Consider the following 26,043-nt stretch of genomic DNA (forward strand, 5'->3'; position numbering starts at 1 on the left):
GGGATTTAGCTCAGTGGTGTGGTGCCTGCCTTGAAAGGGCAAGGTCCCAAGTTCGATCCTCGGTATCACAAAAAAGCGGGGGGGTGGTTTGTTTCAGCTCACCGCTTTGGAGGTTTCTGTTCATGGTGGGGCAGAATGATTGCTTTGGGGCCTGTGGCAAGGAACACATCATGGTGGGGCAAGCAGCAGAACGCAGTGTTTACCTTGTGGCTAGGACAGGAAAGAGCAAGAGGAGGGGCTGGGGTCCCAGTATCTCCTTGAATGACATGCCCTCAGGCATCAGAAGGGCTCCCCAGCCCTCGGTCCCTCTCTGAGTCCTGAGCCTGCGGTCCCTGTTAGGATGTATACTGCCTTGAAGCAACTGGAGCACCTGTGCATGGACTGGAACCTTTGAAACTGAGCCAGAGTAAATGTGGTCATCTCAGGTGTTTGGTTACCGTGACAGCAGCCTGACTAACACAGTCCTCACAGCTCCTTGCTTGTGAGTGAACCTCGAGTGGTGATGTCAAATCTTTGTGCTGCTTCCCACCACCAGCAGAAGTACGCTTGTGTTTCCCTTTCACAGTGTCTCTGCGTGTCTTTTGCTGACTTTCTGTAAGGTTGTTTGACTCTGCTGTAGACAGGTTGGAGTTCTTTCTGTCGCTAACCTGGTGTGGGTGATCTTGTGTTAGTTACCGTATCCCTGTTTGTGCTTAGTCTTTTCAGCCTTTGCGGTGTCGTCTTCTCCCAGCTGCTGCAGGGAAAGCAGCTCTGTGAGCTAGTATTCGGCACAGTGCACTGACACGGTGCAGGAGGCTGCCACCGTTGTGTGCATTCGGAGGACCATCACTGCAGTGGTGCCAGGGGTCTGGCCAGCATCTGCAGGGGTTTGCCCTGCCCGGTGTCCGTCTGTCCCTGTCCCTGTCCCCTTTCCTGTAACCCTTCCCAGGCAGTGACACATCCGTCTTCACTGCCTGCAGAGTCTTTTGTAGGTTTTTCTCGGACTTCTTCAACTCAGCCTAATTGTGTTGGACTTCACTTGTGTTGTTTCTTGTTACCACTAGCACTGGGCCACAGATGGGGGAGTAGCAGGAATAAGTAAGAATGAGGCAGACCTGCTGGGACAGTGTGCTGTGTCGAGGTTAGGTGACTGATCGCCCTTCCCTCAGCTGCCATGGGGCTTGCAGGTACACGCCTGCGTGTGCTGGGCAGAAGGGTGATGAGTTACATCCTGGGCAGGATGGAGCGGGACGGCATGGGATTTCCTGACAGTTTTATGAACAGCCATGTGAAACTTCTGTATTATTTCTGGAATTTTCTTATTTACTTTGTACTGGAGGCTTAATCCGGGCCTTCCACATTGAGCTACATCTCCAGTCTCTCTTAATTTTTTTTTTTTTTTTTTGAGATAGGGTCTCGCTACGTTGCCGTGGCCTGTCTTGAACTTCGGTCCTCCTGCCTCAGCTTCCCAGAGTACTGGGATCACAGGCAGCACCACAGGTTCCATTAATATTTTTTATTTTCTTTTTTTTGTACTGGGGATCAAACTCGGGTTCTTGTGCTTGCAAGGCAGGCGGCGTAACCACTGAGCTACATCCTGGCCCTCCGTTAATGTTTTCACACCTTAGTTGGCAAGGAACTGAAACCCTGGGAGACAGAAACCTCAGGTGAGGGTGGACTACTGGATTCTGCTCCTTTTGTTGTGGAGTAACAGTCCATTGTGTGGTAGCCTGCCCTTGACTGTGGGTTTGGGCTCTTCCCGGGTCTCAGCTGTCATAGATGGACCTGCGGGGAGCATTGTGCATGTGTCTTTCTGTGGAGCGAGCTTTCATTTCTCTTGCATAACTGGGTTGCTGGAAGTGAAGAGACACTTCCCAGGCAGCTTTGCCATTCTTTCCATTCTCAACACCACTTTGCAGAGTTCAGTTCTCCGCCCTCCCCACGGATGCCTGGGACGGTTGGGCTTTGAGTATTCAGTCATTCTCTTGGGTGTGGATGTGGGCTTTTCTGGTTGATTTCTTTCTGCGGTACTGGGCATTGAGCCCAGAGCCTCTGCACTGAGCTACATCCCCAGCCCTTCTTTAATTTTTGAGATAGGGTTTGCTGAGTTACCATAGCTGGGCTCAAATTTGTGATCCTCCTGTCTCGGCCACTGCACCCCGCTCTTTTTCTGTGTAGCCCAGGCTGGCCTCGAACTCACTGTGTGCCCAGGCTGGCCTCGAACTCACAGTGATCCTCTGGCTCAGCCTTGAATGCTGGGATCACCGTGCACCATCATCACACCCCACTCTTAGTCTGGTCTCTTGTAGATCTCCCTGGGGACTGATTATTTGCCATTTATTTGGGTTTTTGTTTTTTGTTGATATGGTACTGGGGATTGAACTCGGGACCATGGGCTTGCAAAGCAGGCGGCCGAACCACTGAGCTAAATCCCTGGCCTAGTCTTTGCGCATTTTTAAATTGTGTTGTTCCTGAGTTGTAACATTTCCTTTTGTCATGTAGGTGCAAATCTTTTGTTGGAGGTTTGTCTTGTAAGTATTTTCCCTTAGCCAGAGACTCTGCTCTTGATTTTATTAGGTGATAGACACAGGGCTGCCTCTTAACATTTTCAAGTGTATGTTACAATTTTGTTAACTGTTCCTCATTGTTGTATAGCAGATTTCTAGGGCTTTTCTATCTCAGATGACTGAAACTACACCTCTCCCAAGGCTTGCCTTCTGATTTGCATAATTCTGCCATTTAAAATGCAGACTTTAAAACAAAATTTCAATGAAGCCCAACATTGTCACTTTAAAATATTTCTTGGTTTTGTCTTATATTTAAGAAATCATTGCTAAATGGAAAGTTACTAAGGTTTTCTCTTATGATTTCTTCTAGGAGTTTTATAGTTTTAGCCCTCATGTTTAGATCTGCGATCCTTACCCTGTAAAGTTATATATACTCCAAGGAGATCAGGGCCGAGGTTTATTTGGACATTATTTGCAAATGCTCCACTGCTGTGTTAGTTTTTAGGGCCACCGTAGCGTAGACTCGCTGGCGTGAACAACACAAGCTCATGTCCTCAGTCGGGGCAGCAGAAGTCCGAGATCATGGTGTGGCAAGGATAGTTCCCCTTCTCTTGCTGTGGCTCTGCCCGAGTCTCTTCTCCTAAGGACACCAGAGTGGCCCCGTTCAGGGAGCCTAATGCACACTTGGAGCCGCTGCTTTTTGCTCTGAGCTGGGGTTCACTCTGCACGGGTCAGTAGGCATAGTTACCTCTGTAGAGTACTCCACTCGCCTGGACCGCGGGCCCACTTGCTCCTCTACTGGTAGACATTTGGGTCTATCCCGGGGTTCCCCCCTTTCCTATTACAGGTAGTCCTGAAATGAATGGTTGTGTACACTTTTCTTATTCTTACTAGGGTATCAGTGGGGTGGATTGTTAGAAATGGAACTGCTGGGTCGTTTGTTTCATCTTGTGTGGTGGGTATTTTTTAAAGCCACTGTTTTAAGAAAAATAATTTTTAAGCAAATTAACGTTCTCAAGGAAACCGTGGCAAGGAATGCAGTTTGTGCTACAGCCAAGATTTGCTTCGGGGCGCAGGTCCTGTTGGCCGCTAGATGCCGCTGTTGCTGCGAGGCGAGCCGGGCGGTTCAGCTGCGCGGCCGGACCCCTGGAATTGCAGATTTGAGCCGCCCCTTCCCGCTCCCCGGTGCGGGCCGTCGAGGGGGTTCCAGGTTCCAGAGGGGCCCAGCGAGGAGCAGGAGTACAGCCAGCTCCTGTGGTCTGAGGTCTTCGTGGTCGCGCAGCACAGTCGGCGCCGCCCCTCACCTTTGGCTGGGAGGCCCCCCCTTGGTGACCTGCTGACTTCCCGCTCAGTTTTATCAGGTTTCAGCCCATCTGTGTTAACCTTGTTTTCCTCCCCGGTGATTTGATTTTCTACACCAGAACTGGACTAGAGCTCGGATGCTGGGTGTGTAGAGCCCGTGTCGACTCCATGGCTCGCTCCATTCTCCTCCCGAGCGCGGATGCGCGTGTGTCCTGCCCGCCCCGCTCCGGGCTCGGCACCTCGCCCCGCGCGCGTCTCCGTCCTCTGGCGGCCCCCCTGGTGTCTTCCCCACGTCCGCATCTGCTCGGTGTCGGGTCTGCGTGGCCCCCTTGTGGGCCGTGTTGCTGGGATCAGGGTTTCTCAGCAGCTGTTGGCGAGTGGAGTGAAATGGTTTTCCTCGAGCAGGCCCGGCTGATGGTGGGCGTGAGCATTCCTGGCCCCTCCGCGGAACTCCGGGACGCATCGGTCCAGTCTGTTCCCCAGGCTCCCTGAGGAGCGTACCCGAAGGCTCTGCCCGGGCCCGGTGACTGTTCCACACCGTGTGGAGTAACTCTCGGGCTTCCCTTGGGTGCAGAGCCTCCGGTTAGCAGACCCCCGAGCTGGACTTTCCTGCTCCACCCCAGGGTGAGCGCCCACTTGTGCTTTCTTCCCTCACAGCCTATGCCCACCGCACCGGTGAGCCCAGCCTCCTCTGCCTTTCCTTGTCGCGTCGAGGCGGGACTTCTTAGGAACTGGAACTGCCCTAGAGGAAAGTGCAGGGAATGAGACTGCGCCACCAGCCACCCAGGAGCACCCGCCTGTGGCCTGCTGCAGAGACAGCCTCCGCGACCCTCTTCTACAGGAGCGTTCCCTTCTTGCTTCTCTGGGTCTTTCCACCAAAGCGTGCGTTCTGGAACAGTGTGGGTTTTTTTCGGTACCCGGGATCGAACTTGTGCTCGCGAGGCAGGCGTGGTGCCACTGAGCTACATCCCTGGCCCTGGTCTTTAAGTTAAATTCAATTAAATTAGTATTTTTTTGGTTTTTTTGAGACAGGGTCTCGCTATGTAGTTCAGGCTGGCCTCAAACTCACTGTGTGGCCCAGCCTGACCTTGACCTCTCGGCGATCCTCATCCTCATGTCTGGCCCTTAATTTGATTTTCTTGAGACTCACTGTGTAGTTCAGGCTGCCCTTGAAATCACTGTAACCCAGCTGGCCTCGAACTCCCAACAGCCTGCCTCCCCTCCCAAGTGCTGTGATTACAGGTGTCGTTGCTGCCCTGCGTTGTTTCATGGGGATATCTCTAATTGTATGTGTACGAGGCTCACAGGGCCTTGCACAGCATTGTATTTTGTGTAGTTGTGTCATTTATTTTTGTCTTTGTTCCATTGTACAAACCCCACGATGTCTTGGCCTCTTTTGGCAGATACTTGGGCGGTGTCCGTTTTCTAGCCCTAGGACAGTGTGCTGGAGCCTGTAGACTGTCCTCAGCAACCACGCATGCACACATTCCTGCGGGAGACAGCTCCCCTCCACACTGCCATCCACACGGCCTTCCAGGAAGTGGTCGGGTGTCTTCTCCCAGCAGCAGTGTGGTTCTCTCACTTCCTGGCCCCTGCGCGCCTCTTGGTGTGGGTCTCCTCAACCTGGGCTGGCAGGTGGCTCTGCTGGGCTGAGTGTTTCCCCCCAGTAGGTGTGGAGCGCCTTGCTGGGTGGTGTCGGCTGCTTTGATCTCTTTCTTGTGTGAAGCGCCTGTGCAGGTCTCTTGCTGGTTTTTCCTTTGTGTTCAAATTTTTTTGGGGGGGGGGGTACCGGGGATCGAACTCGGGACCTTGAGCTTGCGAGGTAGGTGCTGGAACCACTGAGCTAAATCCCCGGCCCTGTGTTCATATTTTTAACTGGATATTGAATCCAGGGCCTTTGTACGGAGCTACATTCCACATGTATATATATATATATATATTTATATATATATAAAATGTACAGTACATATGTACATATTCACATATGTATTTTATATATACATGTATATCATATATATATGGAGAGGGAGAGAGGCCATCAAAAAACATATACACACCTCAGCAGTTCAGCACACTAAGGTCTGGAAGCTCACAGCCCCCACTTTGAGCACCTCATACTTGTAGAGGCCAAAGGTAACATATTAATCCCATGTCTCAATAAATTTAGTATTAAAATGTTTAGACAAGGTTTTCTTTTCCTGATGTATACATTTGTTGGCAGTCTCTAGCTCGCCCTCTGTGTGTGTGTGTGTGTGTGTGTGTGTGTGTGTGTGTCTCGCCGAGTTGCCCAGGTCAGGTTTGGACTTGTGGTCCCCTCACCTGGCCTCCTGTTAAAGGCATTCTTCACAAGTTCTGCATACGAGCCCTTTGTTGGTCATCTCTGTTGCAAATTTCTTCCTCTCTGGGCCTTACCTTTTGATTTTCTTAAAGTGTCTTTTGATGTCAGTTTTAAATTTCTTTCTTTCTTTTCGGTACCGGGGATTGAACTGAGGACCTTGCGCTTGCGTGGCAGGCGGCAGAACTGCTGAGCTAAATCCTTGGCCCAAAAGTTTTAAATTTTGTTATTCTTCATTGTATCTATGCTTTGTGGTCAATGTTTATGGTTATTAATTTTATTGTTGTTCCTATTCAAGAAGTCTTTATACAGATTGCATGAAGATATTTTATGTTATCCTCTAAGAGATTTGTTTTATAGTTCATAAAGCAATTGAAATTAATTTGGGGAAACCAACTTAAAATTTGCATGTGACGCAACCATCTCAGATAGCAGTCTCTGTGCAGCTGCTGTTGAAGTCACGCTGTGGGACGCTCCCGTGGCTCGCTCCCTGAGCTCCCTGTGCCCTTGGCCCTCCCTGCTCCTGCTCCCTGATGGCATTTGGTTCGCTTTTTACTACAGGCTGAGACTCCTGACTTTGAAACCCAAAGTTCAGGAAGGCCTAGGATCTACCCTATTGTGTGCTGTGGGCTGGTCCCAAGCGTTACTCTGCCTGTACAGCGGGTTTGCTTTCCTGGAATTCAGAGAGGGACTTGCGGAGTCTTCCTAGCTCAGAGTTGCTTTGCTTGGCGTGACACTGTGGAGTCATGCCGTTGCGTGCACCGTAGTTTGTTCATCTTGAGCCGAGCACTGTTCCATCCTCTAGTGCACGGTTCTCTTGCTGGGCATCGGGTCACTTCCAGTTAGAGGCTGTTCTCGGGAAGTGGCCGTGGACACTGAGCTCTGAGTCTGTGGGGACACACGGTCCTGTAGCCGCTGTGTGATCCCCGGTATGACCCAACTGTGCATTCGCATGAGTGACGCAGGAAGAGCCAGGCGCTACACTCAGTAGCACTTGGGGTTGTCAGTCTTTTTAATTTTAGCCATTCTGTCATGACTAAATAAAGACATTTATAATGTTAAGGATATTTAACCCCATGTTATTGTGGCTTTAATGTGCATTTCTCTTGACTGGCAAGGTTGAGTGTGTATTTTTTTTTTTTTTGGTACCGCGGATCGAACTCAGGACCTAGTGCTTGCGAGGCAGGCAGCGGAGCCACTGAGCTAAATCCCCGGCCTGGTTGAGTATAATTTTATTTGCTTATTTGCTGTCTGTCTGTCTTGGCTGCTGTAACAAAAGTACCATAGACTGGAAGCTTGAGCAAGAAGCAGTTGTCATTCATGGTTCTAGAGGGAGCGGTGGTGAAGTTCAGGCTGCGGCGGGTCTGGTGCCCGTGAGGGCCTCTCTCTGGTGTGCACGTGACCATGTTTTCGTGTCTTCAGTGGCCTGAGAGAAATCTCTCTCGTGCCCTTTCCTCCCCATCCCTTCTTGCAGCACTGGGGCTCAGACTCAGGCTCGCCAGTGCGAGGCCAGTGATGTGCCACTAAGCTGTGCCCCAGCCCCCGTGCTCCTCCCCATAAAGGCACTGTCACCAGGCCGGGCCATCTCAGCCCCGGGCTCAGATTTCTGCATGCATTTTGGGGGAGACAGACATTCAGACCATAAGTCTGTCCATGTCTGTGGACTCTCCTTCTTTTGATATTCAGTTATGTGTCATGTAATGACATCCTGGTCAATGACAGACCATGTATGCGAAAGTAGTTCCATAAAAGAGTAATGGAGTTGAAAAATTTCTGTGGCCTGGTGAAGGCATAGCCATGTGACCTTGCCCTGCAGCAGCAACTCTCACATTTGTCATAGCAAGTGTACAGTTACGCACAGTGCATGGTCCACAGCGGTCCACAGCTGTGCTGCTGTGCATGTGTTTCTTACATCTTGCACTGTTTTCCATGCTGCCCCTTACGTTATTTACCCAGCACACTGTGTTCTCACAGTGCCATTACCCCGAGGCTGTCTCACACCCTGCCTGCCGTGTTTCTTGACTGCATAGTGGGCCACGCGGAGTGGTTGTCCTGCAGGGCCGGGTTTCTGTGAGTGGCTGTGAGGCCCGCACCACCACACGTTTCTCCGAGTGTGTCCCTTTCGTTAAATGATGCAAGATTGTAATTGGATTTTTGTACGTCATGTGAGATGGGAAACATTTTATTTTTCCAACTTATGGGCTAGGGTTAGTGTTTGTGAGTGTGAGTTTGCTTTTTTCTTTCCCAGCCTGTGTGCCTTGTACAGTACTTGTTCGGCAGGGACTTAGTACTTTTCTGTTTTTCCCAAGACCACCTTCTGGTTTTGTGGGTCTCGGGGTCTTTGCTGTTTTATTGGCAGGGAGTGTGTTCTGTGGCCTGGTTTCCTCCCCATGCTGCAGCCCTTCTGCTGTGACTTTTGCCTTTTCCTTCCCTTCTTTGCTTCTCTTAGCTTTGGCTTCATTTTGGCGTCTTCTGTACCAATAGATGGCGCTAGTCTGCTTTTCATTACCATAACAAAATGCTTGAAATGGACTGCTTTGTAAAGAGATGGCGTTTATTTAGCCAGTGTTGGGGCTGATGGCAGTGGGAGGAGTGCCTGCCCAGGGACGAGGTCACACCTCCAGCAGCACCAGAAGGGCAGGTGGGCTTGTGCCTTAGGCAACAGCTCTTGTGAAAACTGTCAAGGGGTTGGTCGCACACCAGCTCCCTCTACCTGCAGTGGCCTGAGATCTCCGGGTGACACCTCCGGGGGACCAGGCTTCCCACACTCCACCCTTGAGGACACTTGCCACATGCACACACAGCCAGACTGGAAATGAAGCCCGGATTTGAAGTGACACCTTGCAGAGCCTCCACAGGGGCAGAGAGGGCCTCGCAGCGCCTGATGGGAAGTGGGCCTTACAGCTGCCCAGTGCCGATTCGTGCTGTGCTGGCCATGTCAGTCTGGGCTCACTGCCTTTTCAGAGTGTGCGAAAGCCAGTGTTCAGTGTATGTGAAGGTGCCGAGCTTCTGCCGCCCCAGCCCTGGCTCATCTCTCTCCTTGTCATAGCCACATGCTCCTGGAAGTGACAGGAAGGACCCTTCAGCTGGAAAGTAACAAACACTGTGTTAGACCGGTGAGCTCTAGTCAAGGTACCCAGCGGGAGTTTGGAAGACAGCTTACCCCTTGTTTTTCTTCTGGCTTTTGTTTTCATTCGTGAAAAGAGAATTTTGTTTTGTTGGTACAAATAACTGCTCACGTATTTTTGTCAATATTGTAACTGGACCAGGCATTTACTTTGGGGAAATAGAATTGTCTGTTTTTGAGATGTGAACTCTAGTGTTACATGCTTTGTAAAAAGTTTTGTTGGAATGGGAATGTAATATTCATTCTGTTGGATAATGTTTGACTTTTTGCTTTTGTAGAATTAACACTGAACCCTCCAGAAGGAATTGTGGCAGGTAAGGGACTCAAGTAACTCCTTTATAAGTTTTTCTAAGCATAAAGTTGCCTTTGGAGTTAAAATGTTGTGGGATTTTTTTTCTTTCTCTGCAGGCCCCATGAATGAAGAGAACTTTTTTGAATGGGAGGCATTGATCATGTAAGTTACTCACGTGTTACTAGTTTTTAGGGTTACCTGAGAATCACACTTAGCGGGGTGGCTGTGCTCGGAGGCTGACGGGGGACAGGGCAAGTGGATCTTGTGACTCCGCTCGTCCCCGGCTCATCTGCGTGGAGAGGACAGCTGGGCATTCGTCCCAAAGCAGTGATGGTGTCGCCTTAGAAGCAGTAAAAGATTTAGTTTTCAATCATGTTTGTAGCTTCCAGATAATGGTGTGTTCTATTAGGGGAAACAAAACGCCTGTTCCCTCTGCTCTCATACCACAGGAAACTTCTGTTTCTCCAGAAGGTGTGGGGGTTTCTTCCCACCGGCAGGCAAGCTTCACTTCTGCAGTGGGCCCCAGCCAGATACCCCTAATGCCAGGAGGCTCACCACTGTCTCCCTGAGAACCTTCCGGTCCTACAGCCAGAACCTCCATCTCCAAGATGGCCCCCACTTCAGTCCCCCTCCCAAGTCTGATCTGTAGAACTTCTGACCAGCCAGCTGCAGACTAAGGTTCCTGGCACCCCTGCCCAGGCTCCCAGAACACAGAGGAACACTTCTGTGTTTGCTAGTTTACAGCAGAGGATACTTAAAGCATGGGAATAAGCAGCCCAGTGAAGGACACACAAGTGCGGGGTGGAGGAGCCTCAGCTCCCCACGAACCAGCCTGCGCCCCACCATCCAGTGTCCCCAGCCTGTCCTGAGGGCTGCAGGGAGATTTCACTGTGCGGGCATGCTTGCTCATGAGGCATGGGGAAGGTCTTAGGACCTACCATCAGCCAAGGGAAAGTCAGAGACTTTAGTTATGGTCCACACCAAAACACAAAGGAAGGGAAGGCTGGAGTTTTGTCACCAGGCAGAGGAAGAGCCGGTCCGGGTTGTAAGCCCTGCCTTGGGGAGGGGCTAAGAAGCCAGGAATCATGGTCAAAACCCATATCTTAGTGGTCACTGTGGGTTAGCCCCAAATTGTACAGGTGGCTTTGACTTCCAGAAGTCCCTAAAAACCCAAGGTTTTGGCAGTAAGAAAAGGGTCCTTGAAGCCATGGGGACATGTGGGCCTGCCTGCCCTTGGGTGGGCGCTGCCCCTCCTCCTGTCCTTCCTCCACTTCACCTCTGCTTCTCATTCCTGTGTGCTGTCCTGGGGCTGTGGGCCCTCTGGTTTCTGGTCCTGAGACTCGGCTTGTTCTGAGGGAGCAGGTGGTGCCCGACCCTCACTAGGGTCCAGGATATTGAATCTGAAGCCATATTGCCTGGAAGGAAAAACAGGTAGGCTGGATTCCAGAGTGTTCTGCAGCCCCAGTCCAGCCCTGCACTTTTCTTCTTTCTCCTGCAGATGTGCAACAAAACGAGGTAGGTAAAATTCAGGAAGTTGAAATTTGTCCCCAGCCTCTTGCTTTTGTTGTTGTGAAGTGAGCTGCCACCATCACTCAGAAGGTTTCTGGTTGCATTTTATTGGATAGAGAGGCTGTGGTGGGCGGGGACACCAGAAGCGCCCTGGCACCTGGGCCAGCGATGAGCTCCGGGCAAGGACAGGACGTGCTGCCTGTTGCTTGTGTCACAGTCATTCTTCATGACCCACAAGTCAGGCTAAGAAGCACATTGATGCTGGGTGTCGTCTGTGAAGGTTAGATCATGCACGAGAGCTTTTGATAAACCGTTTCACAAATGATCAGCAGACACTGTGCAGGCAAAGAACAGCGGGCCTGACATTTCCTGATAATTTGCAAGACTCATTACTGGGGCTCTGACACCTGCTTTTTCTGTCTGAACACTTGTGTTTCCTGTGTTTGTGTCTCATATGGTACTGTTGGCCCTTATCCCTGAAGGATGTGTTCTAAGCTGACGGCCGGTGGGTTCCTGAAACTGTGGATAGCGCTGAACTCCATGCTAAGTGCTGTCTTCCCAGGCACACATGTCTGCGGTGAAGAGTAAGTGCTAAGGTAGACAAAGCAGGAGATTAACAATAACTAGTGACACAGAACAGATAGGACAGCAGTTTGAGCAAAAGTTATTTAGAACTTGAGTTATTTCTGGAATTTTCTGTTGACTGTTTTCAGACTCGATAACCGGAGTGTACATGAGGGGACTGCAGTTCCGAGCCTTTCATGCCAGGCAGGTGTGGGCTGACGAGCACCCCCGGCCATGTCCCGGAGTGCAAAGCAGGTGTAGCAGAGATTGTGCATGTGAGCTGAGGTGTGACCTGTCTTGTTCCTGTGTCTCGTGTCAACAGGGACACACCAGCTGCACTGCACGCCTGCTGCAGGGCACACACGTGCAGGGAGCCCTGGCAAGGCTGGGCTGGCACTGTGGGTTCTGCAGGGTTTGGGAGGTGTCAGCGCTTTGTGCACCCACACAGACGGATTTAGAAGTGCGTTGAAGGCACAGTTGAGCCCTCCAGTATGCTTTTTTAAAAGTGTTCATTGTTAAAAATTTGTTACAGTATCTATTACAAATTTTAGATAAACAGTATAAAATTAAACCAATATTTTGAAAACCCATCTTAAGAAAGCAGTTAGAACTGATTTTGGGGAGAGCACTTCTGTGTTTGCATAAGGCTTTGCATTCCTGTGGAATTCCCCTGCTTCAGCATTGGTGTTTGTTGGTTTTGGTTCTGCTCCAGACCCTTCACAAATGAGAGGCCATTTGCAGATGTGCTTAAACATCCAGGAGGGAATTAACTGTCCTCGGCGGTCCACTCACCCTTCTGCTTTGGCAGACAGCTGGCTGGGCTTCCGCTCCTCACCGAGAGGTTCTCTTTCTCGCTACCCTGGGCCTCATGTCTCTGGACACCGAGCTCTTCTCGTGGAGCCCGCTGCTGCTGGCCTTTGCCATCGTGCCTGCCTGCTGGGCCTCTCGCTCTTCTGGGCAGTGCCATGGAAACCCTGCCTTTTCCTGTGCTCAGGCAGAGGACAGAGGCTTCTTATGGCAGGGCCCGTGCAGAGGCATCTGGCCAGGGTGAACCCAGATCTCTACTCACAGAGGACAGGGCTGAGGGAGCAGGCTGGGGGGGTGGCACAGCAATGAACGAGGCCAGGGCTGTGCACAAAGTCGCCTGACAGTGTCTGATTAGAAGTGGGAGCTGCCTTGGATGACTATGCTGAGCTGGTGGAGTGTGGCTGGGACTGCAGCTCACAGGAAGGGATGGGCCACCAGAGCTGTGCATTGTCCCCATTGCTTGGCCGCTCTGACCTTCACTTATTTGGATCCAGAGTGATCCAACTGCCAGGCGTGGTGGCGCATGCCTGTAATCTCAGCACCTGGGAGGCCGAGGCAGGAAGATCGCCATGAGTTTGAGGCCAGCCTGGGCTACACAGTGAGACTCTGCCTCAAAAACTAAAAGAAATGGTCCAACTTTCCTTGGACCCATGGCTTAAGGTCTCTTCCAGTCCCAGCGTCCATGGCCTTTGAGACCTGTGGTCTAAGTCATCGTGTTGAGTGCAGTTGAGTGTTGTGGCATGGAAGGAGCTTGTGGGGCAGGGCGGCTGCCGTCATCGGTGGCCAGCAGGGTGGAAGTCCGGTGGAACCCTCCGTCCTCTTCTGTCCAGCCCCAGCGCTCCAGAAGCAGCTGGCACTGTTCACCACCCTGTCTGTCTGTGGCCTCACTGCTGTCACCTGTCCAGACCAGCTGGCTCTGGAGGCTGTGGTGATTTCCCAAGGAGGACAGTCCCCTTCCGGAAAGGCTGCCGCCCCTTGGTTGACTCCATCCTGCATTCCTGCCAGAGCGTCTGGGCCCCTGGAAAGTGCCTTTCCCAAGGTTCTTGCAGCCTGTGTCTGCTCCTGTGATCACAGGGACCATCCTTACACCAACGTTTCCTTTTTACTGAAAACTGTCGTAGAGCATCTCACCTCAGTATTCAAAAGATTGCTCTGTGAGATGGTTTATTGCAGCCTTCCTTGTAGTAGTGAAATGGAAGTATCATTGTTCCAGTAATCAGGACCGCCTTGCTGTGGAGTCCCAGGGAGCAGCGTGACAAGGTATGGGTGACAGAGGCAGACTGGAGGAGCAGGCCTAGGCTGGGGTTTCAGCTGTCGTGTTCCCCACAGGTATTTGGCAATGGATGAGCCCTTTTGGCTGTCATCACTGAGGTGAGGGGACCTCTGCTACTGGCACTTAGTAATCATGCCACAGGCGTGGGCAGCCCTCACAAGTAGGGAGTGACCTGCCCTAAGGGTTGGGAGTGCCAGGTTGAGAAGCCCTGGTTAGGGCATGGTATGTTTTCCCTGTGTGATTTACAACAGGGTTATTAAGACATGTAATATGCTATTGTGTTTGGCCTGCGTTGCGTGTACAAGCCAGTAGTTTTATTAGGGTTTTGTGTCCTCACTGTGATCCAGTCTTCGAGCATTTCCAGAAAGATCCCCACGCCTGTTGGAAGCCAGCACCTGTTCGTTCCCACCGTCAGCCACAGACAGCCACAGGTCTGCTTTCTGGCTTTGCCTGTCTTCCCGAGCGTTTCCTGTAAGTGGGGTCCTGGGAGTTTGCCGCCCTCCGCGCTTCGGTGTGTGCCGGCGTGTCCTCCCTCCCCTTGCTGCCTTCTCACTCTCCGGGCGACGGCTGTTTGGGTTGGAGCCACTCTGGCTATTGTGGGTAATGCTGCTGTGAACACTGCATTTCCATTTCTTTTTGTTAGATGCATAGGTGTGGAATTGCTGGGGTGTGGAATAAATTATGTTTAATTTGCTAAGAAGCTACCAAACTTTTCCAAAGCCATTCACCATGGTTCACTCCCACCGGCAGAGGACGCGGGTCTCGTTTTACCTGCTAGCCCCAGTATTCGCTGTGGTCTGTTGTCGCAGCAGAGCTGTCCTAGTGGACAAAGTGCTGTCACCTCCCTAGTGACTGCGCTTGGTCATCTTCTCATGGACTTACCAGCCATTCGTATGTCTTCCTTGGTGGACTTCAGAACGTTTTCTTATTATTAAGTTATAATAATTTTAAAAATATATTCCAGGGCCGGTGATGTAGCTCAGTGGTTTCGCTGATATATATATATATATTTTTGAATGCAAGTCCTTTATTAGATACATGATCTTAAAATATTTTCCAGTTTGCAGCTTTCCTTTTCATTTTTTTTATGGGGTCTTTTGAAACTAAAACATAGCTAATTTTGAAGATGTGCGATGTAGCAGTTTTGTTTTGAAGTGGACCGTGCTTTTGGCATTGTGTGTAATCCAAAGTCCCAGAGGCGTTCTTGCTCTTCCGCAAGCGTGGTGGTTTGCATGTCTTCCCGTGAGGTCTTCGGCCCGACCGAGTTAGTTTGTATGTGGACTAGGCAGGAGTCTCCCTTCACCCTTTCCATGTGAGCAGCCGCGGTCTGCATCCTTTGCTGAAGACAGCCCTTCTGCGGTGAGTACCAGGCGCCTCCGGCAGAAATGAAGGCCGTGAATCCGGGGCTCTTTTTGAACTGCATTCTGTGCTGTTGGCCTGTGCCACCCGGTGCTCGTCCCACACTGCTCTGATTACGTAGCCATGGAGGAGGTTTGGGGAAACGTCCAGTCTTCCACCTCTGTTCTTGTTCTAGATTGTTGAGGCTGCTCTGATGCTGTGCATTTCTGGGTACAGCCTAGGATGGTATCTCAGTGAGAGGTTTGGTCTGCTCTTCAGGTCAGTCTGAGGGAACACTGCCGCCCCAACACAGAGTGCACCTATTCATGAGCATAGTCTTCCCGTTTATTTAGGTGTTTTCAAATTTCAGCAATACTATGGCGGACCTTTATTTTTTTATATATTTATTTATTTTTTTGGTACCAGGGATTGAATTCCGGACCTTGCACTTGCGAGGCAGGTGGTGGAACCACTGAACTAAATCCCCAGCCCAACTTTATTTATTTTTTGAGATAGGATCTAGCTCTGTAGTTCAGGCTCGCCTTGAACTCGCTAGGTAGCCCAGGCTGACCTCAAACTCCTGGCAATCAGTCCTCCTGCCTCAGCCTCCCAAGTGCTGGGATTACAGTTGTGCAGTGCCATGCCTGGCTTACCATGATGTAACTTTAAGACACACAGCTTTGTCAGTGAAGGTGAGTGGGTTTGTGCACACACATGACAGAGAGCCTGGAGGGACCCTGCGGGAGGCGGTGCAGGTGGGGTGGGCCAGAGAGGTGTTGTTCTTCGTTTTTGGTGGTTTGATGCAGAGTCTCACTGTGTGGCCCAGGCTGGCCTTGGACTCATGCCCACCCTCCTGCCTCAGCCTCCCGAGTGCTGGGATCACAGGTGTGCACCACCACCCCTGGCTGCTCTTTATTTTATGCACTTTCCCAACAAATGTCCTTTCTGGTAGTTAAAAGGTCAAAGTGTGTGTTAGAAAAGTGGAATTCACCGAAAGTTCTTGTAACTGATGGACTTGCTCAGTGTGCTTTCAATATAGCTAAGTACAGTGCAAATATATGTGAAAGTTTTTCAGGAATACAGTGCAAAAAAGCTGGGCCGTGGCTGTGACCCCTCTGGGCAGATTTAATGATGCGGTGATGATGGGATGGAGCTTGTGCTCACCACCGCTGTGCCCCGGAGTGAAGGCGAAGGCTGCCTCCTGTCCCCACACAGGGCACCCACCGCCTGAGTGCTGCCCCAGCTGCAGTGTGGGCGGGCCTTTCCCGGTCAGGGTGTCCCTGCCAGTGTCTGCTGAAGGCCGCTGCCCGGCTCCCGGCGTCGTGGGCCTTTGCTGTGAGCTGGCAGAGGCTGCAGGCGGTCAGTTGGTCCTGCAGGCTGTGTGGTGTGGAGGCAGCTGCCTAGTTCTGTGCCCCTCGCAGGGCTCTGCCAGGCACAGGTGTCCTTCAGGATGCAGTTCAGGTTCTGAGCACCAGCTAGTGCATCGCCTGTCTCCACTGTTAGCGCTTGTCAGACATCCATCCCTCGCTGTGCCATGCTTCTTACAGAGGACAGCGCCTGGCTGCCTGGGGTCAGATGCACCTGGTGGGAGCTGCGGGGCTCCCACTGCCCTTTGCCCCCTCCAGTGGTGCCGCGAGGCAGGCGAGCCTGCCTGGTGCTCTGGAGAGGGCAGGGTGAGCGGCTGGGGCCCCGGGTGGACAGGGACTGCCAGTTCCTGCCAGGCATGCCCTCTTCAAGGTTTGGCCACGGTTGGGGTGAGCGACTTGAGACGGATTTTTGCACAGCCTGGTGCCCTGCTGCAGTGCCGTGCCTCGCTCCTGTGCAGCTGCCTAAGCCAGGCCGCTGTCGGCATCCGTGAGATGGAAAGTGATTGTGGCCTTTGGGAGTCATCGTTGTTTTGGACAGATGGTGTTTGGTGTCCTTTCTTGCTTTTCTTCCCTCTTGCCTCTTAAGACGGGCCATCTTCCGTGAAGGGCGAGGTGGTCTAGAAGTGTGGCGGCAGGGCTCCCTGTCTGTCTCTGGCAGCACCCACACCACTGCACCCCTGCCACCTGACGCTTCCCGGGCCACAGCACCGAGAAGGGAGGGGGAAGCCCATGACCCTAAGCATTTGCCTGTAGCTTTGTTATTGGAGAAGAGTGGCATTGCTTCTGGAAGTGTTGAGTTGTGCTTGTGAGGCTACAAACCACCCAGTGGGTGTCTTTGCTTTTAAAGAAAGCCCCATTATGACAAACAAAAGACTGTTATCAGTGTTGAGCAAATACCTCACTGGCTCATTCCAAAGATGCTATCCCGAATTTTTTCTGATTCTAGACTCAGGGGTGCCAGCAGTCCTGAGGCCTGGAAGCATTCTTCATATGGTCACGTGTGACTTCTAAAGACAGGCTTTGTCTGCCAGGCCCCCCCCCCCAGCCTTCTGTTTTCACAGTTGGAATTGTGTTCTTTGCCCAGCAGTGAAATGGCAGCAGCAGTCGAGGGGTGGCACAGTGCTGATGGAGGGCACTGTCCCTTGCAGGACACGCTGCTCAGGATGGCCGTGCGCCTCTGCGTGAGGCCTGTGGTGACCCCGTTGGGCCTGTGTCGGGGAGAGGCCGCTCAGGCCACTGCAGGAAGAGCGGAGCAAGGCGGCGGCTGTGCCACAGTGAAGCCCCCTCCCCACTCCTCGCTGGCCTCCCCGGTGGCTTCGTGCCAGTTTCACCCCTCCCAACCAAGGCGCTGTTCACTGTTGTTTCCCCAGAAGTAGCAGAACGCAATTTCCAGAGTCGTGATTTGTCTCCTAGCACAAAAGGCACTGGCTCCACCACATCCGTCGTTCTCACGAAGTCCTGAGTGTCGCTGCCAAAGGAGCTTTCTGTAGTCTTCTTCCCTTAATTGTGGAGGTGAATATTTTGCTAATTTATGTTCATTTCACTGCACCAAAATAACTGCATCAAGAGTTTAAACAAGTCTGTGCTCCTAAAAAACTTCTATTGTTTAAAGTGCAGATAATTTCAGAGTCAGTGTTTCTGAGTTGTTTTTCCTGGGCTGCTTCCTGGGTTCACCTGGGCAGCAGCAGGGCTGGTGGATCCCCGTGGCCATCAGGTCTGGGTCCTCACAGGGTTTCTTCCAGGAAGCAGAGCTGATCTCCCAAGTGCTTTCTTTCCCTTCTCCTTTGTCCCTGGGCTGCATGTTCCCCACTGTGATTGATTGATTGATTTCTTTTTGTTTGGTTCTTTCTCAATATGTAGCTCAGGCTGGCCTTGAGCTTGTGGCAATCCTCCTGCCTCAGCCTCCTGAGTGCTGTGATTTTAGGCTTGCACCACCATCATACTGCATGCCCACACTGATTTCTCCATCAGTATCTAGCTGTCAGTGGGCAGTTCTGCACATGATAAAGACTGCTCACGGTCTTTAAAACTACTCTGATGCATACTTTATTAGTCACCTCCCTCATTGAGACAAAATATGCCAGCAACTTAAAGGAGGAGAGGTTTACTTTGGCTCATGTTTCAGAGGGCTCAGTCCATGGTTGGCTGGCCCCAAGGCAGAAATGGCATGGGGGGCATGGTGGAGGAAGGTGGCCCAGTCCATGACAGTGGAGCAGGAGAGAGCCAGGCAGACACGCGGTGTTCGGATGGAGGAGGAGCTGGGGCAATGCGCCCTGCCGGGTCAGCCTCAGGGACCGCCCCCAGCCAGGCCCCGCCCCCAGCAGCAGGTCAGGGTTAGGCCAGGGCCAGCAGCGAAGTCACCCGTGGATGCATGAGCGCCCTGACCGGGCCACCGGCACCTTCCAGGAGCCCCCCTTGAGAGCACAGAGGCCTTCGGGGGATGTTCTGGATCAGAACCAGCCTGTGGGCAGTGAGGTCAGTAGGGAGGGGTTGTTCTGTCCTCAGATGCAGGCTGGCGGGCGTCATTCTCCCCTGCCCTGCTGCTGTCAGGTCTTGGCCACCGTGGGGGGCTTCGACCCTCCAGGAGACTTCTGAGCTGCCTCAGTGCGTCTCTGCCACTGGTGTGTGACGACCCTGTGACGGCTGTGGTTCTCGGGCTGTGGCCCAGGTGGCACCATGGAGTCTCTCCCCTTCCCCCTCTCCCTCCCCTTCCCTTCCCCTCTCCCTCTCTCCCCTCTCCCCCTCCCTCCTTCTCCCCCCTCCTTCTTCCCCCTCCCTCCTCCCCCTCCCTCCCCCCCTCCCCCTCCCTCTCCCGCCCCTCCCCCTCCCTCCTTTTCTTCCTTTCTTTTTGTGCCAGGGCCTTCACACTGAGCTTCATCTCCAGCCCTTTTTTATTTTGAACCAGAGTCTCACTAAGGCCATAGGTTGCCCAGGCCAGGCTCAAACTTGCAACCCTCCTACCTCAGCCTCACAGAGTGTCTGTTGTCTGGTTCTCACACGAGGTTACAAAAGTCGCTTCTCAGGCGTGTCCAGAAACGTTAAATACCTCGACTGCACCTCTTAACCCTGTGTTTGTGTAGTACTGCAGGTCCTGTCCTAGTGCAGCATCAGGCCTAATCACACCTTTTCCCTCACACGTGGCCGCTGCCGCCCTTGTGAATGCCGCTCGGCCTCTGCATCTGCCTGACACTGACAGCAGCTGCAGTGGCAGAGAGAGACATACTCGCCTCCAGAGAAGAGCTTCCGGTTATTTCATCTGTGCATGTGTGTTCAGAAACAGAAGCGTCCTATCCCCCGGGTGTACTTGAGCTCCTGTCCGCCTACTCCTTGTCTTCCAGGGGCCCTGAAGACACGTGCTTTGAGTTCGGTGTTTTTCCTGCCATCCTGAGCTTCCCACTGGATTACCCACTGAGTCCGCCAAAGATGCGCTTCACCTGCGAGATGTTTCACCCCAACAGTGAGTGCTTCTGCACACGGGCTGTGGGCCCATTGACCCGGCAAGCGTGGGTTCCACTTCAGGAGTGGAAACCAGAGAAAGGGGAGGTGGAGCCCAGCTCTGACAGTGTGCATAGGGGTGGCTGCTGTGGAGGAGCAGGGCTTGCCCTGGCGTGGGGTCAGATGGGCACCCGCAGCAGCAGGAGGCCTGCCGTCCAGCTCTGCTGGTCATCGTCTCAGTCCTGGTCTCGCTAGCCTGTAACAGGCACTGTAGGTGACAGATGTGTGTGCAGAGCTGAGAATCTGACCAGTCTCACAACCCGGGAATGGTGGGGGTCAGGCTTTGTCCCACTCCTAGTTCCATTGGGAATCTGAGGCCCAAGAAAAGAGTCATGGTTTTCAGCAAAGACCATTTTGAACTCCCTGCCTGGATCAGAAGAGGACATAAATGGTGCTTTTGGTGAGCGAGAGGTTAAGGGCCCAGGAGCTTGCTTGTTCTTTGCCGTGGTATCCTCTGTGTCATGGCTGTGTCAGCAGGAGAGACAGAAGCTACACCAGTGCACGATGCCGTGTGCCGGGATATAGACCCTTTAAGACGAGCCTGTAGGGTTCGAGCTGTGGGAAAGTAACGGTGCCATTAACACCGTGGTTTCTACTGTGAAGGGCAGCTTAATGTGGAAAAGGAAAACAGGAACCTGAACTGGCCCAGCGTCCTGCCTCAGTGGCTGTGCGGGGGTTTTAGGTGGGCATGTGCTCAGCAGCTACACTGGCCCTCATTACAGAGTATCTCTTTTTTTTTTTGGTACGGGGGATCGAACTTGGGACCTTGCGCTTTCGAGGCAGGTGGCGGAACCACTGAGCTAAATCCCCGGCCTGTTACAGAGTATTTTTAATGGCAAAAAATGTGGAATCAATCTTTCAACAATAGAGAATAAATACTATTTTTTTGTGGTGCTGAGGACAGAACCTATAGTCTTGCATATACTAAGCAAGGACTCTGCCACCCAGCTACACACCCAATAAATATTTTAATTCTCAGATAATTAAGTAGCTTTTAAATTTTGCCTTACTGTGAACCGATATTTTTATTTTATAAAAGTGAATTTTGAGAACTATTCTAAATGTCTCAAAGATTGGTCTCTCAGTAAAAACTTGGAAGAAGTCCTTCAGCACCTCTGCTGGCACTGCTGGGTGCGGTAGTGACCCAGTCGCCCGAGGACAGGCGGACCCTGCTGCAGGAGCTGCACGCAGGGGCCAGGGCGCCCTGCCGGCTGATGTGAGCTGGCCCCTTCGGGAGGAGCAGGGTCACCCAGCCTTCTGGGGGCTGTACTGGGGGCCAGGGCCAGGCCAGCTGGCTGTGGCTGATCTTTCTTCTGTCCTTGGGGGTCCTTGAGGGGTGGGCCAGCACGGCCAGGTCCCCAAAGGGCTGCTCTGGGGTAGGGCAATGGGCGAGCGGGAGGACGTGGGTGGAAGTGCAGTTGATGACACCCAGAGAAGGTTGGGCCGTGGCAAGGGCACCCTGCTCTGGCTGTCTCTGGGCTGTGCAGTGTCCCCACAGAGCACCGTCACCTCGAGGGGGTGGCGCTGACCGGGCAAACTTCTGATTCCTGCAGGTCCTGCAGCGCCAGCACGGTCCTGGGAGCTCTGGCGCCCAGATTCCGTGTGTGGACTGCAGACGGCCAGGGCCAACGTCCCCCTGGCTTCTCCAATAACGAGAGGTGGTGGGCAACTCCGAAGAAAAGGCCCTTTGGGGGTTCATGAACTACCAGTGTTCTAGGCTTTCGTGAAATTCTGCTTCATGAGTTAAGGTGAATTAAATGTTTACTTTGAGTTGTCAGCTGCAACCTCAGTGGCTTCAGACAGGTTACTGTGTGACTGAGTGAGTCAGATTCTCCACGGTCTCCTGGGCAGACGTGACAGTAACGTGTGCCTGACTCCCAGCAAGCCCTATGCCCTGAAGACACCCCCCCCCCCCCCCGTCTTGTTAGCACTGCACCTGGAGGGGAGGGGAGGGCCGGGCTGCATCGGCTCACACCGACCTGCCAAGTGGGGGTGACTTCTCTTAGAACAGCTGTGGAAATCCCAGTGCCATTCTTTCTCCGGATAGTGAAGTAATTCCAGTTGCCATTAAGCTAGCCATGTGAACGTGTATTTTATACAGTCGAGCTCAGGGATTTAATGGTAAAATTGGGAATGTCTGTGAAATCTGGCTCTGCAAAGTATTTTGAATAATCCTAATTTTGGTGAAATGTTTGCCAGATCACCTTTCATTCACAAGATAATGCTTAAAGACATCTGTTAGAAGGTGGACTCCTTCTAGGACTGGGCAGAGCTGGGCAGCCCTGTGGGGCCCAGCTTGCAGGCCGCAGCAGGGTGGTGTTGGTGTGCAGCGTGCCACTCAGGCCCTGGCTCTTCCTCTGCTGTACAAACGGCCGAGTCCTTCTGCACTCCTTGTCCTCTGCCTGTGGCATCTGCCCCAGCGCTGCATTGCCCAGGGCACCATGTGCGGCTCACCTGGCTGCCTCTGACCCTTGCAGTCTACCCCGACGGCAGAGTCTGCATCTCCATCCTTCACGCGCCAGGCGACGACCCCATGGGCTATGAGAGCAGTGCTGAGAGGTGGAGCCCTGTGCAGAGCGTGGAGAAGATCTTGCTGTCAGTTGTGAGCATGCTGGCAGGTAGGACGGCCCCGGGGCCGGGCCCTGTGTTGCTGGCTCCTGTCCCTCCCTCAGTCGCGCCTGGGTTTTATTTCTTCATAATTAATCTGTGGAATTATTTTAATTTAGTGCTGCTTGTCTCCACTTTTCCAAACGTAAACATACTTTTCATAATTATAAATTCTAAAGACAGTCTGGTGTCACATGGCACACTGTGCACCGTGGTGGGCCATCCTCTGATGCTTGGGCATCTCGTTCACTCAGTAGGTATTTATTATGTCTCACACTACGCTGCATGTATAAAGCTCAGTGTGACAGAGGCCCATGCTCTGAAGCCCCGCATTCCATGGGAACTTCCCAAGTCCATCAGTAGCTACATGCCAGTGTGGTAAGTCACACCTGGCCCACAGACCACTTCCTGGGATGAGCTGAGTTAGCCAGGAGTTCAGAAGAGGGAGGGAAAGGCATTTAGGGTGGAGGAAACAGCTGGCCCAAGGTAGCACTGGCCGGACCCGTGGGGCACTGCCAGTTCTACAGCAGGAGCCAAGGCTGGAGGGGCCCTGCAGACGTGAGCTGCACAGTGGCCCGACGTCCGTGGGGACGACAGTGGCACGATGTCTCTGACTGTGCCTCGGGAAGACCGCACCTGCAGCCCTGGGCAGGTGGTGTGGTCGGAGGGGGACCCAGGCCTGGTGGGTCAGGAGTTGTCAGCCTCCAGGAGCCCAGCCAGTCAGAGGGGTGGGAGGGCCTGGAGTGCAGGCTGTGGGGCTCCTCCCTGGTGCGCAGGAGAGGAGTCGTGTGTCTGCTGTGCGGGCGGGGTCAGGAATATGGAGCAGTCCAGATGTGGGGTGCGGGGAACAAGCAACACACCCACCCAGTGGAGCTGCTGCTCGGTCCCCACAGCAGGAGCTGCTGTGCCCGTGGCTGGCTGTGGAACTGTGCGGCTCCCAGCAGCGCCCCCACTGCGGCCTTGGCTCCCCGTGGGGACAGGCGAGAAGGCCCGCGAGTCTGCGGCACGTTCCCGGGAAAGGCTGCTCTCGTCAGGCTGCCGCGCAGACTCCCTTTCACGCGCAGGGCCGGCCCTTGTCTTTCAGAGCCCAACGACGAGAGTGGCGCCAATGTGGATGCTTCTAAAATGTGGCGGGATGACCGTGAGCAGTTTCACAAGATTGCCAAGCAGATTGTGCAGAAGTCCCTGGGGCTGTGAGGCTGCGCCGCACTCGGGCACACACGCACCTCAGAGCAGCTCCCGCTCGCTCCTGCAGACATGGGCAGTGCTGCCGTGCTGGCACCGACACAGGCATCACAGAATGCAGCCCGCCCTCTTACCTTTCCACCCAGACAGTGCTCTCTGGGACCGGCGGCTCACTGCGTGCTGCAGCATCCCAGGGTCCCTCCTGGGCCAGGTCGGCCCGCCCGGTCTGTCTGCCCCGCCGTCACTACCTCTCCTTCCTCCTGCAGCGTGGCCTGCAGCTGCCCTCCCACCTGGGGCCATGGGCCAGGCCTCGGGCTGACAGGACACCAGCGAGGCTCCTTGAGAAGATGTGGCCTTGGTGGAAGCAGTGGGTAGAGCTGCGGGCTCCCTGTCGGTGCCCGGTCCCGTGTGCCCCGGGAGGCGCCCATCACTTCCTTTCTGGCCTGGTACTTAGCGCAGGGCTGGCTCTCACAGCTGCTGCTGCGTTCTCATACGTAGACACCCTCTGGGAGACACTGGAAGTGCGCCCTTGAAGAGCGGGGCTGTAGAACATGTGGTTACTTCAAGCCACAAAACTGATGGCTTCCCCTGGTTGCATTTTAGGGTTTGCATCCAGGTCCTCGTTACCGGCACTCTGCTGGAGAGCAAGCTGAGCGGAGCGTCACAGAGGCAGTGCTGTCTTCTCCTGGACCCTGAAAAAGTTTCCCTTTCCAATCTAAAGCTGAGAGGCTCCAGGGTTCCTCCCTGTGCACTGCGGCTGCACCCGGAAGCCGACTGAGTGGCCCAGAGTCAGGTGGCGGGCGGTCTACGACTTTAATGTGGCCTGAGTGTCCCCATCAGTGGATGGGGCTGAGCAGCACAGTGCCTGGCGGAGGCGCATACAAGCAATAACAGATCTGTCTCGAGCAGGAGCACACACCTGGCCTGCTCCAGACAGGTTCGATTTAAATAGGAGTTTCTATTTTTAAACCAAGAGACGCGTGAGACATGCAGTAGGGTCACGTCACACTGCGCTTCCTGCCCTGTCGCAGGTGTGGCCGGTGGACTGTGGCTTTCACCAGGGCCTCCCACATGGGTCAGGACTCTTCCTTCTCAGAGGGCATGGTTCACAGCTTGAATTTCAGGGCAGGCCTGCGTTTGGGACAGGTGGAGAGGGAGGGTGTTGCGCCTAAACAGTATTTCCAGGCCTGAAGGAGGTTGAGATGTGGTCTGTGTGTGTGGATGGGCTGAGCGGGGCAGCCCCTCCAGCAGACCGGCCAGATGGGCAGGCTCATGGGAGGCTTCCGTGGGAGGGGGAAGAGAGGCAATCTCTTTACAAAACAAAGTATTTTTATTCATTTGTATTTATTAAATGAAAAATCCCAGTTGTCCCTCTTCTGTGGTGGAATTTATTTACTATATTATAAAATAAAGTTCTATATTCTCCCTCTTCTCTAGTGTGTTTCTTCGTTGTGTCTTGTATAATGGTGTGGGGTCCTGGGCCGGGTCTGGCTGGAGCGGTGGCAGCTGCTTCTCCTACGCGGCACATGGCTGCCTGTGACCACGCAGCTCCCCTTGCACCAGGGTCACCTCTGCACGAACCGTGCTTGCCTGAGAAGGTCGTTCCTTTCATCTTGTGACCCTTCCTTTGCTCTCAGGAGCTCTCGGGGTTCTCTGTGGGGTCCATGCAGGATGGAGGAGGCTGAACGTGGACCTGGGAGAGCTCTGCTAGCCTCGCTGAGCGTTAGCAGCGGTCCTAAGTAGAGACCGGCAGGTTGTCCAGACCTTGCCAGCTTCCCCGGCTTCTCCTAATCACCGCTTTAGGCTGCAGTTGCTTCTAAATCTGCTCTAATCCTGCTTCTGCATCCCTTGGTCTGTCTCGGTTGAGCGTCATCCTTGGTTTCCCCCTAAGAACGGCTCCAGAACCCATGATTGTGGCTCGTCTCCCCCTGGGCTTGGCTCTGGCCCCCCAGCTGTGGCTCTGGCTCCCTGGATTCCTGCACCAGCTTTGACTTCCTCCAGGTCAGTCCTGTGTGCATCAGGTGGTTCCGGTTTGGGAGAGATCCCTGCTCTCCCACAATTTCTGGTAGAACTTAGCTTGCTCTGTGCAGGGCAGAAGCCCACTGCCCAGTGCCACAGTGCCAGCTTCTTTGTCTCCAGGAAAAGTGACCCTCAGATCCCATGTCTTTTGCCACCCTGCTCCAGGGACAACACTGTCCCTGCCACTGGCTGTGTGCTAGTCCCCCGTCTGGTGCACCAGAGCTCACCTGGAAGGCTGCTCGCCTCACGCCCTTTGCTGCTGTTCCCACACCGCTGGCTGTAGCAGGCTTGACATCTGGAGCCAGCAGTTCCCCAGGGCTGGAGGGACTAATGTGTC

The 26,043-nt window shown here is 53.3% G+C and overlaps 1 protein-coding gene across 6 annotated transcripts in view; it reads left to right on the plus strand.

Annotated features, from left to right (window-relative positions):
• The window catches only part of Ube2g2 (ubiquitin conjugating enzyme E2 G2), a 29,234-nt gene extending 4,116 nt beyond the window's left edge, over positions 1–25,118 (plus strand). For 2 of the 6 annotated variants that reach the window (XM_004842506.4, XM_021256392.2), the window contains exons 2-6: positions 9,529–9,564; positions 9,659–9,704; positions 19,739–19,857; positions 22,373–22,513; positions 23,587–25,118. In XM_004842506.4, the coding sequence (XP_004842563.1) occupies positions 9,529–9,564; positions 9,659–9,704; positions 19,739–19,857; positions 22,373–22,513; positions 23,587–23,699 (455 nt within the window). In that variant the 3' untranslated portion in view covers positions 23,700–25,118. Of the gene's footprint in view, positions 1–9,528; positions 9,565–9,658; positions 9,705–13,881; positions 14,167–17,770; positions 17,913–19,738; positions 19,858–22,372; positions 22,514–23,586 lie in introns of those variants that run through there. The other 4 variants (XM_021256393.2, XM_021256394.2, XM_087211029.1 and 1 more) reach the window with 4 other exon arrangements.
• Positions 25,119–26,043: the final 925 nt, after the last annotated feature.

Source organism: Heterocephalus glaber, unplaced genomic scaffold (assembly GCF_053883595.1).
Source record: "Heterocephalus glaber isolate CG9 unplaced genomic scaffold, H.glaber_assembly_v1.0 deba00000122, whole genome shotgun sequence".
Lineage (NCBI taxonomy): Eukaryota > Metazoa > Chordata > Mammalia > Rodentia > Bathyergidae > Heterocephalus > Heterocephalus glaber.